At 46.2% G+C, this 15,391-nt stretch overlaps 1 protein-coding gene across 1 annotated transcript; it reads left to right on the plus strand.

Annotated features, from left to right (window-relative positions):
* The first annotated feature begins 116 nt into the window (after window positions 1-116).
* On the plus strand, window positions 117-15,023 carry SART3 (spliceosome associated factor 3, U4/U6 recycling protein). The gene is made up of 19 exons (XM_064392458.1): window positions 117-337; window positions 717-843; window positions 1,470-1,574; window positions 3,057-3,241; window positions 4,246-4,351; window positions 5,084-5,208; window positions 5,621-5,776; window positions 6,559-6,697; window positions 7,057-7,164; window positions 7,556-7,633; window positions 7,837-7,895; window positions 8,334-8,443; window positions 8,664-8,776; window positions 9,262-9,338; window positions 9,717-9,882; window positions 10,609-11,051; window positions 11,708-11,860; window positions 12,926-13,113; window positions 13,959-15,023. The coding sequence occupies exons 1-19, from the start codon at window positions 170-172 to the stop codon at window positions 14,137-14,139; spliced, it is 2,787 nt and encodes a 928-aa protein (XP_064248528.1). The 5' UTR covers window positions 117-169; the 3' UTR covers window positions 14,140-15,023.
* Window positions 15,024-15,391: the final 368 nt, after the last annotated feature.

The following is a 15,391-nucleotide window of genomic DNA, read 5'->3' on the forward strand; positions in this document are numbered from 1 at the left end:
GGCGCAGCGCGGCCCCGGTGCGCGGGCGAGCGCGGGGCGGGGCGGGCTGAGCATCCCGGTTGTTCCCGCCCGGTTCGGCCGGTGGTGGGGCGGAGCAGCGGGACGGGCGGCGCGCGGGCAGCCCCGGCGGCCGGCGGAGCGCGGCGGGCAGCGAGCGGAGCTGCATAAGATGGCGGCGGCGGGAGCTGAGGCGGCGGCCGAGGAGGAGAAGCGGCTGCCGGAGGGAGACCCTGAGTCGGGCGGGGACTCGGACGATGAGGGCGACTCGGACTCGTCCGGGGACGGCGAGGATGAGGAGAAGGAGAACGAGGCTGAGATCCAGCGGCTGGAGGAGCAGGTGGGCCCGGCGGGGCAGCGGGTGTGGCGGGAGCGGCGGCAATCCGTGTCCGCTCCGGCACCTCGCTGCTGGGAGCTGTCCGGGGGTGAATTCCCCTGCTCCTTGTGGGTTGCCTCCAGCTCGGGATATTCCGTGGTTTTGTGCCGTGAATTTTTGGAGTCTGAGATGGAAATTGTCCAGCCTGGGATTTTTTTTGAGAGGGAAATAAGAGGGAGCTCCTGGCAAGCAGCTCATTGAGAGCCTGAGCCGGCTGCCCGCGGGTTTTTATTGCCTTTAAAGAAATTAAAGCGCAATTCTCTCTGTGAGCATCGGCGGGACCGAGGGAGCGGCCGAGACCTGGGTTAAACTTTTAAAATTGATTTTATTTTTATTTTTTAAGCTCTCCATCAATGCTTTTGACTACAACTGTCACTTGGATCTGATCAAGCTGCTCCGGCAGGAGGGAGAGCTGGTGAAGCTCCGCAGGGCTCGGCAGAAGATGAGCGAGCTCTTCCCCCTCACTGAAGGTAGGGAGCTCTCCTCAGGTGGAACATCGCCTGTGCAGGATGCTTCAGCAGGGAAATAAAAATATTTTAGGTTTTCGGCACCCTCAGTCAGGGAATGTGAACCAGAGCAGAGCAAAGTCCTGCTAAAAATGACATTTCACAGGCAGGCAGCAAAGAAAATTCCCTGCTGGTGGAAATTGTGGGTGTTTGAAGTGGGGATTTCTCTTTTTGCTCATAATTCAGAGGTGGTGGAAATATTGCAGAGGCTGGGGGATTTTATTCCTGGAAAGGGATGGGGAGGCCCCTGGATCCCTGGAAGTGCCCAGGGCCAGGTTGGACAGGGCTTGGAGCAGCCTGGGATGGTGGAAGGTGTCCCTGCTGTGGCAGGAGGTGGAATGGGATGATTTTCAAAGTCCTGAGGAATCCCAACTTTTCCCTTTAGTAAAAAGGTGCTTGTTTAGCACCAATTTAAAAGGTCTCTGCCCAACTTTTATTTGAAATTAATTAGGAATTGTGCAGGTTAAAATCCCTCTCTCTGCCTTGCTCCCCCTCCTTTGTTTTTACTCTTGCTAAAAACTCACCAAGTGGACATAACTTATTATTTCTGAATATTAGCAATGTGTTGTAAATTTTTTTTTTCCTTCCAGAAATTTGGCTGGACTGGTTGAAGGATGAGATAAAAATGGCTACAGAGGTCTCTGAGAGAGAGAAGGTTTATGAGCTGTTTGAAAGAGCTGTCAAGGATTACATCTGTAAGTCACCCAAAAGTGCTCTAAAGTGGGTTTTGTTGCACCCCCATTTGGCTTTGTTTCTTTTTTGCTCTTGCTTCTTTTGTAATGGAGAAGTTGGGTCAAAATTTCAAATTAATTTCTAAAATCTGAGTGTGAAGTGATGCAAGGGGAGGATGTGGTGTCTGGTCTCTCCATTCCTCAGGAGCTGCTGCAGCTGTAGCTCTAAAATTTTGGGGATGAATCCCTGAGTTCTTTGGGGATTGGGGTAAAGAGCTGGAAAAACAAAGCCTGAGGAAATGGAGGGAATATGGAGGTAAATCCCCTCAAAAGCTGTGTGCAGCATGTCACATCAGTGACGTGGTGCTGGTGATCCCTCAGGAGGAAGGAATGGAGGTGAAGAAGTGAGGAATTGTCCTCTGGATCTGCTGGACTGCACCTGGGGTTTGGAGGCACCTCTGGAGCCCAGGGCAGTCCCAGGCTGGGGGTTCCTAAATGGAATTTGGGGTTGCTGGGGATGGTGCCAGGCTGTTCTCCCACCTCCTTTCACCTGCAGGATTCAGCTGCTTCAGGAGGTGCTGCTCAGGGAAGTTCAGGAGTTTGGAAAGAGGAGGAGGAGCTGCTTTAATCTGAATTATTCCAGAGCGTGACAGCCCTGTGGTCCCAGCTCAGGAAATGGGAATTTGCTGTTCAGGGATCTTGGTGTGGTTTGTGTGGCAGAGGGGACAGGCAGGGCCAGTCCCTGTCAGCACAGCCACAGGAGTGACACCACTCTGAAGGAAACTGGAGCTGCTGCTGCTGAGCCAACAGCAGAAGTACAATTCCCAAATATTTTAACTTATTTTGCCTAAAACTGAACATCACCACCAGTTTTTCTATTTATATGCAGCTCATCTGGCACTTGGGGAAGCAGAGCTGCATTTCCTTGTTATTATTTTTGAAAAAAATCAAATCTGTGTCTCACAAACCCTGACTGGTTGCAGACTTAGGATTTATTACCTGTCTGTATCATACAAGCAAAAAGCAAGAGACACAGGAAAATAACAACATCCATGCAAATCCAGATCAAAGACAAGATGGCAGCTTATGCAAAGCCTTTTTCTACATATTCTTTGAACCAATAGCATAAAAAAAGGTGTAAAGTCATTATACTCTAAGCAATAAGAAAAGGACCCACGAGGGTTTAACATTAACAAAACGACTTCTATAAACCTCAAACAATACACAATAATTCATTCTTTAAGATTGAAACTTCTTCTGTCTTTGCACAGCATATATCTAGAACTTCTCACCTCTTGAACTGTCAATAAGTTCTTGTTCTTTCTCATTCCTTATGATAAATATAAATGTATTCACTTGGTTTTTAACTTCCTAGTTTCCCATGAGAAGGTTTAGAGACTTCCCAGCCTTTCTTAGCTTCGTGTGTACTTTCTGAGGCCTTTTTTCACTTTCTGAAGTCTGTTACCTTTTTACATTCCTGCACACGTGGTTCTCCTACCCTTTTAGGTCCTGAGATCTGGCTGGAATACGCCCAGTATTCCATTGGAGGCATTGGGCAGGAAGGAGGCATCGAGAGGGTTCGCTCCGTCTTCGAGCGGGCTCTGACGGCCGTGGGGCTGCACGTCACCAAGGGCACGGCCCTCTGGGAAGCCTACAGGGAGTTTGAGAATGCCATCCTGGAAACAGCACAGGTGAGCTCGTTCCTCTTTGCTCCCATCCCAAAAAAAGCTGTGGTGCAGCTCCTGGAGTCACCTGGAGCTGGCTCCTCCCTGTCATGTCCCAGTTGTTTCTTCCCGGCTGTGAAAACCAGCCCTGTGCTCCAGGAAAACCTGGAAATCCTGTGGGGTTTGGCTGATGAAGTAAAGGATTTGTGTTCCTGTAAAATCCTAAAATCTTCTGGAATCCAGGAGCAAAGTTTGGCTCTGCTGCTGACTGAGGTGCCAAGAGCAGCTTTAAATTGAAATGTTCCATTATTAAACAGCGTTCTGTGGCTGTTTCTGCACAGAGGAAACAGAGTTTAAATTCCTAGACTGTTCAGCTTTTAACTCATTCATTATTCCACAATTTGTGGATGAGGGTATTTTATCCACAGACTTTTGGATGAGGGTATTTTATTCCTGGAAAGTTAGAAAAGTGACTTTTGCAGATATCAAAGATGGTCAGAATGGGAATATTTCCTTGTTTTTGATAATTTGCTATGTAAGAAGTGGAGGTTTAAAGATGTCCCTGCTCATTGTGGCAGTGGGAACTATTTGATCTTTAAAGGTCCTTTTCAACCCCTAACAAAGGAGTAACAGGAGGATGTTCTTTCATTCCCAAACACAATTAAGGCTGGAAGTTTCAGATCCTCTCCCCACACCCCAGGGATTTACTGAAACCCTCTTTGGCAGCACAGTGGGGCTGTGAAATGGCACAGTCACCTGCTGCTTCCTTGTTCTCAGGTGATCATTTCCCCGTGCTTGTGTCAGCTTTCAGCCAGGAATACTTTTCCCATTCATCCACCTTCCAAGGGCAGCAATTCCCAAGTTTTACCTTTCCCAGCAGCAACTGAGATGCAGCTTGGCCCTCTGTGCCCTTCAAGGATCATGTATTCACTTGGATCTCAGTTCCCTCAGCTCATAAACAATTCCCTCTCCTGTCCATCAGCTGGGGCAGGAGGGAATGGATTGAATTTCCCTGTTTTTTTTGCTTGCAGCCAGCTCCTGGCAGCATTCCATCCCCGGAGCAGCAGCAGGTGCTGTGCAGCCAGCTCGAGAAGATCCACACGCTCTTCCGGCGCCAGCTGGGGATCCCACTGCTGGGTGAGGGCTGCACTGCTGGACACAGGGCCTGGAGCAGCTGCCTGGTGCTCCTGGCATCAGGATTCTCCTGGCACAGCCACGCCAAGTGCAGCTGGAGGTCTTGTGCCCTCTTGGATGAGGCACAGGTCCCTCTGGATCAGGAATGTTCTGAGTTGTCGGAACTTGGGTCAGCGGGTTGGGAGTTTGAGGATGGTTAAAGTGGAAGTGAGGAGCACAAAATGTGACTTAAAAATGAGGAGCTCAGCTGTGATTGCTGCATTAAATCCCTGGTAGGGAGTATCTGGCAGCTGGACTGTTGGAATTCTGCCTTCTTTAGTTCCTGCTTTAAACTCCTTGAGTCCTTTTTCTTGCTCATGGGACAAAGTTAAGCACAGTTCTTTTGACTTCATTTCCATCTGGAAAGAATTTGGGTTCTCTTTTCCCTAAAGCCTTGGGGAAAATTTTGCCACTTTGGTTTTCTAATTCCAGTTGAGCAGCTTTAATGCAACTTGCCCTGAGTTTGTTACAGGGCACTATGTGAGATGAAATGTCAAATCCTCTAAGAATGCAGCAGTGTGACAGTAAGGACCAAAAGAGGATTAAAATTTAAATATTTGTTCAAGATATATTATAATATATATTTTTTAATATCTATTTACTATAAATAAAAATAGGAATTTGTCTTAGAACCGAACTAAAACTGAATTTTTAGTTTCATAAGTGCATTATTGATGGGATTTCATGTTTTAATAGACATGGAGGCTTCATATGCTGAATATGAAGAGTGGTCAGAAGAGCCCATTCCAGAAACAACAATAAAGAACTACAAAAAAGCTCTGCAGCAGCTGGAGAAGTGTAAACCCTATGAGGAGGCACTGGTAATGCTGGCATTTAGACCTTCCTTCAAAACTAGAAATTAATTGCTTGGGGGGGATTTTTTTTTTTTTCCAAATTTAATATTTTTCTAGTCCCCAGCTGGGGGACTTTGTCACCTGTGGGAATACTGACAATTATATACTGGGAATGCTGGAAATTATGGGGTGCATTGAGTGTGCCAAGGGTACACACGAGGACTCTGGGTGTGTTTTCCAGTTTGGGTTAAGGGGAATAAACCCAGGATCTGACTGATCTCAGACCCATTCAGAGGTGTATGAAAATCAACAGCTGCTGATACAGAGACAGATTTCTTTTGTGAAGTCTTGCACAAGAGCTGCTCTGAGGAGCAGCTGAACTGTTGGAGTCTTGCTTTGTTGAAGAGTTTGATGTTGTGTCTCCCTGGTTGTTTTCCAGCTGGGTGCTGAAACCCCAAAGCTGGCAGAATACCAAGCTTACATTGATTTTGAAATGAAAGCAGGTGACCCAGCTCGGATTCAGTTGATCTATGAGAGAGCTTTGGCTGAGAACTGCCTTGTCCCAGACCTCTGGGCACGCTACAACCAGTATTTGGTAAGGAAATAAACCCAGGAATGTTTGCAGATTTATTTTTCTGCCTTTATTTTGTCAGTTGCTGATAAACAGCCATTAAGTTCTACCTCTGTCCTGTCCTTTAACCTGTAAATCTTCCAGAAACTGATTTTCACCTCACCTTTGGTTTCCTCCTGTTTTCAGGGATGTGTTTATTCCTCTTGTGAGCGTTTTTCACTTTTCTCTAGTTAGCTCTAGCTGTGTTTTCTCTGCAGAATAACAGGCTGTGGGCACTGAAGCAAACCCAGATGTTCAGCCCCTGTTTCCAGGGAGGTTTGTTAGTGCAGTTTGAAGCTGGTGCTGAGCTCCAGAGGCAGGACAGAAGGTGGCTGGATTAAGGGATCAGAGTGACTCCCTGCAGGGGCTTATCCAGGCTCAGTTTTTCCATCATCTCTTTCTCTTCCCAGCTGGACACAGCAGGTTGCAGGTGGAACAACACCTCCACAAACAGACTGGGTGTGCTCCTTCTTTGTATCCTTGACATTCTAGGAACAGTTGGGGATTCACTCAGTGCCTTTATTATATTTATTTCTTTGGCAGAAAACGCCTCTCTGGCCTGGTAGCTCTTTCCTGAGCATTCTCTTCCTCACTGGAAGGTGTTCACTGGGTTTTTAGAAAAACAGAATTTAAAATACCCACCTGAGCTTTTTAAATATAAAATGAAAGTGGTGGGTTTTAGGTGCTGGCTCTTTCTAAGCTGAGGTTTGTCTCGGGTGCTCTCTGTGACTGACAGGAACTTCACTTTCCTTGTGTGATTCTTTCAGGACAGGCAGCTGAAGGTGAAGGAATTGGTTTTATCCGCTCACGACCGCGCTGTCAGGAACTGCCCCTGGACTGTTGGGCTGTGGATTAGGTACCTGCTGGCCATGGAGAGGCACAGGGTCGAGCACAGCATCATTTCTGGTGAGGAAAGAACCAGCAATTGCAGTTCAGAGCTGCTCTCTGCCCTCCAAACAGCCTGGGACAAATGGGACTTGCAGGATCTGTTCTCATCCTGCCACGGGCTGCAGGTCCTGCAAGGGCAAAGCTGCTTTGGTTGAGCAGCTTCACCCTGAGCAAGCAATGACCAGCTTGGAATGAGCATTGCTGAGTTCAGCTGCCTTTAAATTCACTTCCTAAACCAGTGCATTGTGTAGGATTTTTTTCCCTGTCTTCCTAGAAACCAGTGGTGTTTGTGTAGATATTTCTTTGTGCTATCACTGCAACTTGCTCATTTTGACAGTATATGGGAAGTAACTGTTTTTTCCCCATTTTTCTTTCAGAAATGTTTGAAAAAGCTCTGAATGCAGGTTTTATTCAAGCAACAGACTATGTAGAGATCTGGCAGGCCTACCTGGATTACCTGAGGAGAAGGGTGGATTTTACACAAGGTCTGTATGATAAGTACAGAAGAAATATCTATGCTATTTTGTTTGTATTTCTTGGATATTACTTTTTTAAAGAAAATTAGCAGCATTTTCATATTTCTCAAAAATTGTTTTCTGGCCAGTTAATGTCTATAAAAAAATAAGAATTGGGTTGGTTGCTATTGCAAAAATGCCCTGCCTTATATTTTTGATACCTGACTTTTTAAATTATTCATGTAGTGAGTTTTACTCACTATAAAATCATAAATTTAAGCAATAATAACAATGAGGAATAATAAATTTAATCTCCCCCTGCTACCCAATAAATTCATTGTGGGTGTTAAGGAGAAGGTTTTGTTGGGTGGGAAATAAAAACGAAATTTTTATTTTAGGATGTTTCCTTTTTTTCCTGCAGACTCCAGTAAGGAGCTGGAGGAGCTGCGCTCTGCGTTTGCACGAGCTGTGGAGTACTTGAAACAAGAAGTAGAAGAAAGTAAGTGAAATCTTCTCAAGTAGTGTTTTCTCCTCTTCAAAATCATTTTTATAAGATCAGTTCTCCACACAATATTTGCCTTCAAGAATCTTGAACATTGCAGAAAGCTGCAGATAAAGATTTCATCTCTATGTGGGACCTGTTTAATAAATACTTTTATTTGAGAGCCAAGTGCAACAAACAACCCTTGTTTTTCTTCCTAGGGTTCAGTGAAAGTGGAGATCCATCCTGCACCATCATGCAGAATTGGGCAAGAGTTGAGGTGATGTTTCTCTCTGCTGTATTTAAATTGCTGAACCTGATAAAATGGATTTAAAATAAAATGTTTTAACATTCCAACCATGGAATGCAGTCCTTTCCCAATCCATTTCTCCTCTTCCTAAACACAAACCAATTTCTTAGTCTGGGGAGTTATCAGGTGCATTCATCAAAAACAAATGGAAGAAATTCAGAAACAGCTCTCTAATTTATTTATAGTGACCAAAATCAAACGGATGTGGGAGCCAGAACCAAGACTAATGGGAGAGGTGTGCAGGGAAGGATTGTTCAGTAGTGGGATTGTGTCAGGTGTTTATTTTGACCCCTGTAAGGCTCAGAAGTATCTTGCTGGGTCTGTCTGCAGCATGTGTGGGGTGTTTTTGGTTTGGGGTTAATGATGTTGAACAAATAATCCTGAAGGATATTGGATGCTCTGTTGCAGGCCCGCTTGTGTAACAACATGCAGAAAGCCAGGGAGCTCTGGGACAACATCATGACTAAAGGAAATGCCAAATATGCCAACATGTGGCTGGAATATTACAACCTGGAAAGGTAGGAGCTTGCTTAATTCACTTTCTAGTTACCTCATCTGTGGGAGAAAACAGTTTAGAACAAATGTGTTTTGTTTGGGTTTACAAAACACCTTCGAGCTTCTTGGGACAGCTCTGCTGTGGCTTCCAGGAGTGTCACAGCAGCTGGGGAAGGAGGGGGAGTGTTTGCATGGCTGGAACTGTGTGTGGTTTGTCCCCTCAGTGTCCTGTCCCTCCTGCAGGGCCCATGGGGACACCCAGCACTGCAGGAAGGCCCTGCACAGGGCAGTGCAGTGCACCAGTGACTACCCCGAGCACGTCTGCGAGGTGCTGCTCACCCTGGAGAGGATAGAAGGTACCTGGGCACTGCCAGGGGTGGCTGAGTGACAAAAGGTGACAGGCAGGAGGTAGTCAATTAACAGAGGTTAACTAAATGACTGGCAGAAGGTAATTAATTACTGCATCTCTTAGCCTGGTTAGGCTGAGGTGGCACACAGGCTTTTGATCTGTGTTTTGTGCTCCACTGAATTCTCACTTTGCACTGCTGTCAAATCCACAGACAGCTCTTTTCTTCCTTGCTTTTCTGAAATCACTGGATTTTTCCATGCCTTTTTGGAGTCTTGCATTATTAATGAGAGGTTTCTGCTCTGCTTGGCTCTTGGGTTTTTTTTTTTACCTTGCAGGCTAGTTGTTATAAATAGAATTTTCATGTGTTAATGTTAAATATGAACAGCAAATGCCATGAACTCAGTGACTCTGGAAAAACAAGAATTGTATCTTTGAGTTACGACAAAGCTAAATAAAAGGCTTTTAAAAATTATTTTTCATTTTATCCTTTAGGAACACTGGAAGACTGGGATGCAGCTGTTCAGAAAACTGAGAACAGATTGGCTCGAGTGAATGAGCAAAGAGCAAAGGTCTGAACTTTGTGAGCTACCAAGGCATTTTATGCACCTAAATTAAGTCCATGCTTCTCTAAATGTCACATTTTTAATGTGGCTTCCCCCCACACAAACCTGACATGCCTTCAAGCCCTAGAACTATTGATTTTTACTTTAAAACTCTGATTAACAACCTCTTGCTGCTTTTTATCTTTCTCCTTTTGCCTCTTGGATGGCCACAAGAGTGATGTGCCCTCCAGGAAAGCTGTGAGAGCAAAGAATTGGGATGAGCTTTAAATGATGTCCCCATTAGTGCTGGGGTTAGGAGAAAACCCTCTGGGCTCAGTGCTCTGGAAAATGCTCTGCAATCTGCAGCCAGTGGGAGGAAAAAGAAATAAATCTTCTGTGTTTTAGGCTGCTGAGAAAGAAGCTGCTCTGGCAAAGCAGGAGGAGGAGAGAGCTGAGCAGAGAAAGCAAGCAAGGGCAGAGAAGAAAGCTTCCAAAAAAGCCAAAAAAACCAAGATTGGGGACAAGCGCAAAGCAGACGAGGATGACGAGGGTGAATGGGGACAAGAAGAAGGTAAAAATAAAATTAAATTGAAGCTTCAGAGCTCTGGCAACAGGATTATTGGTTGTCTTGTGGTAGAGGGAGCTGAGGAATTGCCAGCACTTGTCTTTCCAGGGCTGCTTTCTCCTGGGAAGTGTTCAGTGTGGGAGTGAAATGCAAACAAGGCTAAATGGTTTTATACCAAGAGCAAAAGAGGTTTATAAGAACTTCCAGAGTTTTCTTGGGGTTTCTTATTTTGGATATTGTGATTTTGGTTTTTTTCTTCCTTAATTTTCTTTTAAAGTAATTTTTTCTGACTCATCCTATGATACTGAGCCATGTGTCTAAATTGGGTTATTCAGAATTGTAGCAGCTTCTTGGAGGTGGGAACAGAAGACTTTAATAGGTTGTTGCCCCTGGGATTTTCGTGAGCTTTCAGATTTCTTTTTTTTTTTTTTAATCAAGAACCATTAGACAAAGAAAAGAACATGAATCAGCAACTGTCAGTTACGACTGGCTGAAAAAAAGGAACAAATATTCCAGTTGCCTTCATCTAAAGCTATCTTGGTGGAATAATCTCTTATTTGTTCTTTAAAACCTGAGGGAGGTTTTTGTGTGGTGTCTTTAAGGCCTGTCATTGTATTTGTGCTTCCTTGTGCCATTTCCAAGCTCCGCAGTGGGGATGGAGGGCAGAGCAGTTTCAGTGGGGAAGGAAATGGGGTAATTTTTTCTAACGAGGCTTTCAATTCCATCAACCAGAGCTGCCCAGCAAGAGGTACAGGGGAGAGGGCGATGGAGTGCTCCCTGAAGAGGACATGGAGGTGGAGACTGGGCTCTCTGGGAGGAGTGAGAAGCCAGATGGCCCCGTGGCCCCCAAGGAAAAGGCGTCCACGAGCCGCAAGGACGCGCCCAAGGTGCTCCACGACAGCAGCAAGGATAAAGTCACTGTGTTTGTCAGCAACCTCTCCTACACCATGGCAGAGCCCGAGGCAAAGCTCAGGGAGCTCTTTGGCAGCTGTGGGGAGGTCGTGGAGATCCGAGCAGTGTTCAACAACAAGGGCACCTTCCGGGGCTACGGCTACGTGCAGTTCAGGGAGGAGGAGGCAGCTCGGCAGGCCCTGGCCTTGGACCGCACGGCCGTGGAGGGCAGGCCCATGTTTGTGTCTCCTTGTGTGGACAAGAACAAGAATCCTGACTTCAAGGTGAAGTTTTGGTGGTTCCTGTTGGATAGTGGATGTGGGGAAGGGAGTTGGTGGAATTTGTCCAATCCATTTATGTTGTGGTTCTTTAAACTCTTTTTTTGGGGGATTTTTTGCGTCTTGTTACTCTGCCAGATGTCAGGATTGACATGATTTATTCAAGATTTGCAGAAATCTGCTGATCTGAGCAGTTTAGTGGTGGGACCTACCCAGGTTCAACCTCTGAAGTGCTTTCTTGGTCAGCATTTGTTACCCAGTCCCCTGGCTGGGGATGTTCTGTACCAGAGCTCAGTTGTGTAATCAGGGGATTTCTGCATTCTGGGGTTCCTGCACAGAAAAATTCAGTGTTCCCATAGTGACAGCTGAGTAAAAGGGCAATATTATAAATACATTATTATAGGAATTGGGCTCTGATTCCTTCTGGATCCCTTCCAGCTCAGGATATTCTATGATTCTCAGTGTCTGCCCTCATTGGGAAGGGGTTTGGTAGCATTTAGTTGCAAGTCCTTGGTGTTTACATGCAAACATCTTCCAAAACACTACTCATGGCTTTGAGGCAGTTTTGGATCCCACAAACAGGAATTGCTTTGGGGCTGTGGAATTGAAATCCTTGGAATTTCTGGCTGGTTTGTGAACCAACATCCTTTTTGTTCCCCCAGGTGTTCAGGTACAGCACTACCCTGGAGAAGCATAAACTCTTTATATCTGGTTTGCCATTTTCCTGCACTAAGGAGGAGCTGGAGGAGGTGTGCAAAGCCCATGGGAATGTGAAGGACATTCGACTGGTCACCAACAGAGCTGGAAAACCCAAGGTAGGCATCCTTAACACACTCCTGGTTTTAAGGAATCCTTCAAAAAGAAGCTTGTCATGGAGTCTGGAGACAAAAAAGTTGGGTTTGTTGAGTTGCCAGCATGGTGTTGTATTAATACTTGTGGAAGAGCTTGGATTTATGCAGCCCAGTGTGCCTTTGTGAAGAAAACCAAAAGGAATTTTTCCAAAATACTTCTTAAATTGCACAAGAAAAACAGGATGGAGGGGGAAATGTTTACAACACTGTCAGTGTAGTAAAAACAGGAAAGTCTGTAAAGGCTTAAATAACTGGCTAAATGGGGTTTACCTGGTGCAACCAATTCTCATCCTCCTTTCCTCAGTTTCCTGAGGCTTTTGTTCCTAACATCTGCTGCAGGAAGGGGTTTGAGAAATGAGCCCCCTCTCTGACAGGGCTCATTCTTTCCACCCCTGAATAAATGACTCCTTGTTAAATAAGGGATTCTGAACCAGCTGCTGCTCTGCCAAAACTCTGTCTGACACTTGGGCAGTGTGTGTGGGGTGGGTCCTGTCCACAGGGACATCCTGGGAATGGTGGACATGGATTTAAGTTGAATTTTCTTGCCCTTTGCATCACCTCAGGTGAAGTTCCTGTTGTGTGCACACCTTGTAATGAGTGCTCAGGGAAACTCCAGCTCTTGTTCTGAGCTTAGTTTGAGCTGGGATTGTGTATAAACCACAAATAAATATATTTTGGGAAAGTTATGTAAAACCTGATGCCTCTCCTGTGGAATTGGATAATCCAAAAAATGCAGCTTAAGGTTTTGAATGTCATTTAAAAGAGTAACAGCAGGGAGAGGTGATGCCTTTCTCTGCCATTGTACTTCATTTTATTTCCTTTAATACCTTTTTTGGAGTGGTTCATTCCTTTTTTAATACCTTTTCCACACATGAGGGCATCAGGAGTGAAAGGAAATACAGGTTTGTAAGGAGAATGATGATTGGGAGTGGTGAACACTGGGACTGAGCCATGTTGAGTTACAAATTCCTCATCAGCTCTTCCAGAAGCACTAAAACCTAATGTAGGCTCTTTCTTTCCTTAATTTAGGGCCTGGCTTATGTGGAATACGAGAATGAAGCCCAGGCCTCTCAGGCTGTGCTGAAGATGGATGGGCTGACAGTGAAGGACCACGTCATCAAGGTGATGATCAGCAACCCCCCGCTGCGGAAGCTTCCGGAGCGGCCCGAGCCCGGCAGGGCCTCCCTGCCCCTGGCACCACGGCACGTCTATGGAGCGTGAGTGAGGCAGGCCCTGGGGGAGGGCAGCTGCCCCTGCCTGCAGGGGAAATGCTGTTTGTACGTGCTAAACTTGAGGGATCTTGGCTGGAGTATGGGGGCTTAGAAAAAGGAGGGAGAGGGGTTTTTATATGGGCAGGAGGGAAGGGCTTCGCAGGGTTAGATGGATATTGGGAAGGAATCCTTCCCTGTGAGGGTGGGGAGGCCTGGCACAGGGTGCCCAGAGAAGCTGTGGCTGCCCCTGGATTCCTGGAAGTGTCCAAGGCCGGGTTAGACAGGGCTTGGAGCAGCCTGGGACAGGGGAAGGTGTCCCTGCCCATGGCAGGGTGATCTTCAGGGCCTCTTCCAACCCAAATCAGTGTAGGATCCTGTGAATCTGAAAGAACATTTAGAAGGTACTGCACCATGAAAAAAATGAGTTGTTGGATTGATGAGGAAAAGCAAATTTTTCCTCTTAACCACAGAAACAGCTCAGTAGCAACAAGAGGATGAGGCACTGGCCATCCCCTGGATCTGATGTTGGCACTGATCCCTAATAACTCCACATCCTCTCCCTCTGGAGAAGCAGCCATTGTTCTTAGTGAGCATTAAAGCTGCTCCTTCATCTTTTAGTGTTCCTGTATTGGATGAGCCCCTGTGGACAAACAGAGCTTCAGCCCTGGGGGCTGTGGGGCAGTTGTTGTCTGCCAGAACTCAGGGGTGCTTCAAAGACACCCATGGAAAGCTTTATCCCTGAAACAAATGACAGGAGTGATACTGAAATGTGCATTCCTCCTAGCACACGAGTCCTTGTTGTTCCCCCAAGCTAAAAGAGTGTGTTCTAATGGGAATTTTTTCCCTTCCAGGCGAGGGAAGGGAAGGACACAGCTCTCCATGATGCCGCGGGCGCTGCAGCGTCAGAGCAACCCCGTGGCCAAGGCTGAGAATGGGATGGTCCAGAACTCACCAGCAGCATCCTCTGACCCCCCTGCAGAACCTAAAAAGATGTCCAATGCTGATTTTGCCAAGATGCTCCTGAAAAAGTGAGCAAGGAGCGTGCACTCAGCGGGTCTGGTCCAATGTGAAATGCCTTTCTGGAAGCCATGTTGTGTCCTTAAGCTTTGCAAGGAGAGAACGCCCGTCCCAATCCCGTGTAGATACTGGACTGCTGCATTCCTCGGGATCAGTGGAGGATGGCACAAATCCAGGTGGTGGTTTTTTTGGTTTATTTTTTTTTTCCTCTAAGAGCAAAGAGTCACACTTTTGTTCTGGTGAAATGGCGTTAATGTGATCCCTCATATTGAGGGTAACGAGGGGGGAAATATTTCCTGCACAGCTCAGATGCCACATGGAGTTTTTGGAGTACTTTCCAACGATTTTCTCTTTCATTAACGAATGAGATGCCATGGGAGGACCTCAGCAAGCTCCACTGGTCAGCTCAGATTGGGATTGCAGACATTCTCTCTGCCAACAGCCCCATTCCTCACCCAAACCCACGCACGCAGGGACTGTCATCTCCTTCCATGCAGAATCCAACAGCAGATGCTCCAACTTCACCACAATGGCCTCTTTTAGTATTGGGAGAGTTTCTATACATATGTGTGTATATGTAGATACACAGATATACATATATATGTATCCAGCTCCTGTTCTGTTCCAGTTGCCCTGTTTTTTATATGGTGTATTTGTAAAGGACATTGAGATGATTCTTTTTAAGTGTCAGGAGCTGATCCTTAGGTGGTAATTTTTGTTTCCCATGCAGCTGGACGTGCTGTTGCTGAGGACCAGGTTTTTTGGTTGTTTTTTGGTTGTTTTTCCTAGCTAGCTCATGTCTTTTTGCAGGTGGTTTCTGTATGGTTTTGTACAACTGTGAAGTGCAAGCTGACGTTTCTCGGTTTATTAAACTCGAGTTCTCAAAGGTTTTCTATAAATACTGTTGCTTTTGTTTAAATGTGGGTGTTGGAACTGCACTTCTCCTCTGGCAGCTGGGTGATAGTGATGTACCTCACCTCTCAGGTGAGCTCAGTGTCCCTCAGGCCTTGAAGCAGCTCATTCCTTCTGCTCTGAGCATCCTGAAATCACCTCAGTCATCACCTCAGGCTTTCCAACAGTGGTGTGACCTTGCATAGAAGCATCCCTGCTTGTCAGCTACCCTGGAAGTCACCACCCACAGGGGTGGATGTGAGGGGGGACCCCAGTGCTGAGTTCACTTGGACCACACCAACACTGCTGCAAATAAACACTAATTTCTGTGCTGATTTCACTTGGCTTTGCTTTGAAGTGATCACTCTGCTCATGT

The sequence above is a fragment of the Passer domesticus genome, chromosome 17 (assembly GCF_036417665.1).
Source record: "Passer domesticus isolate bPasDom1 chromosome 17, bPasDom1.hap1, whole genome shotgun sequence".
In the NCBI taxonomy this organism is placed as follows: Eukaryota; Metazoa; Chordata; class Aves; order Passeriformes; family Passeridae; genus Passer; species Passer domesticus.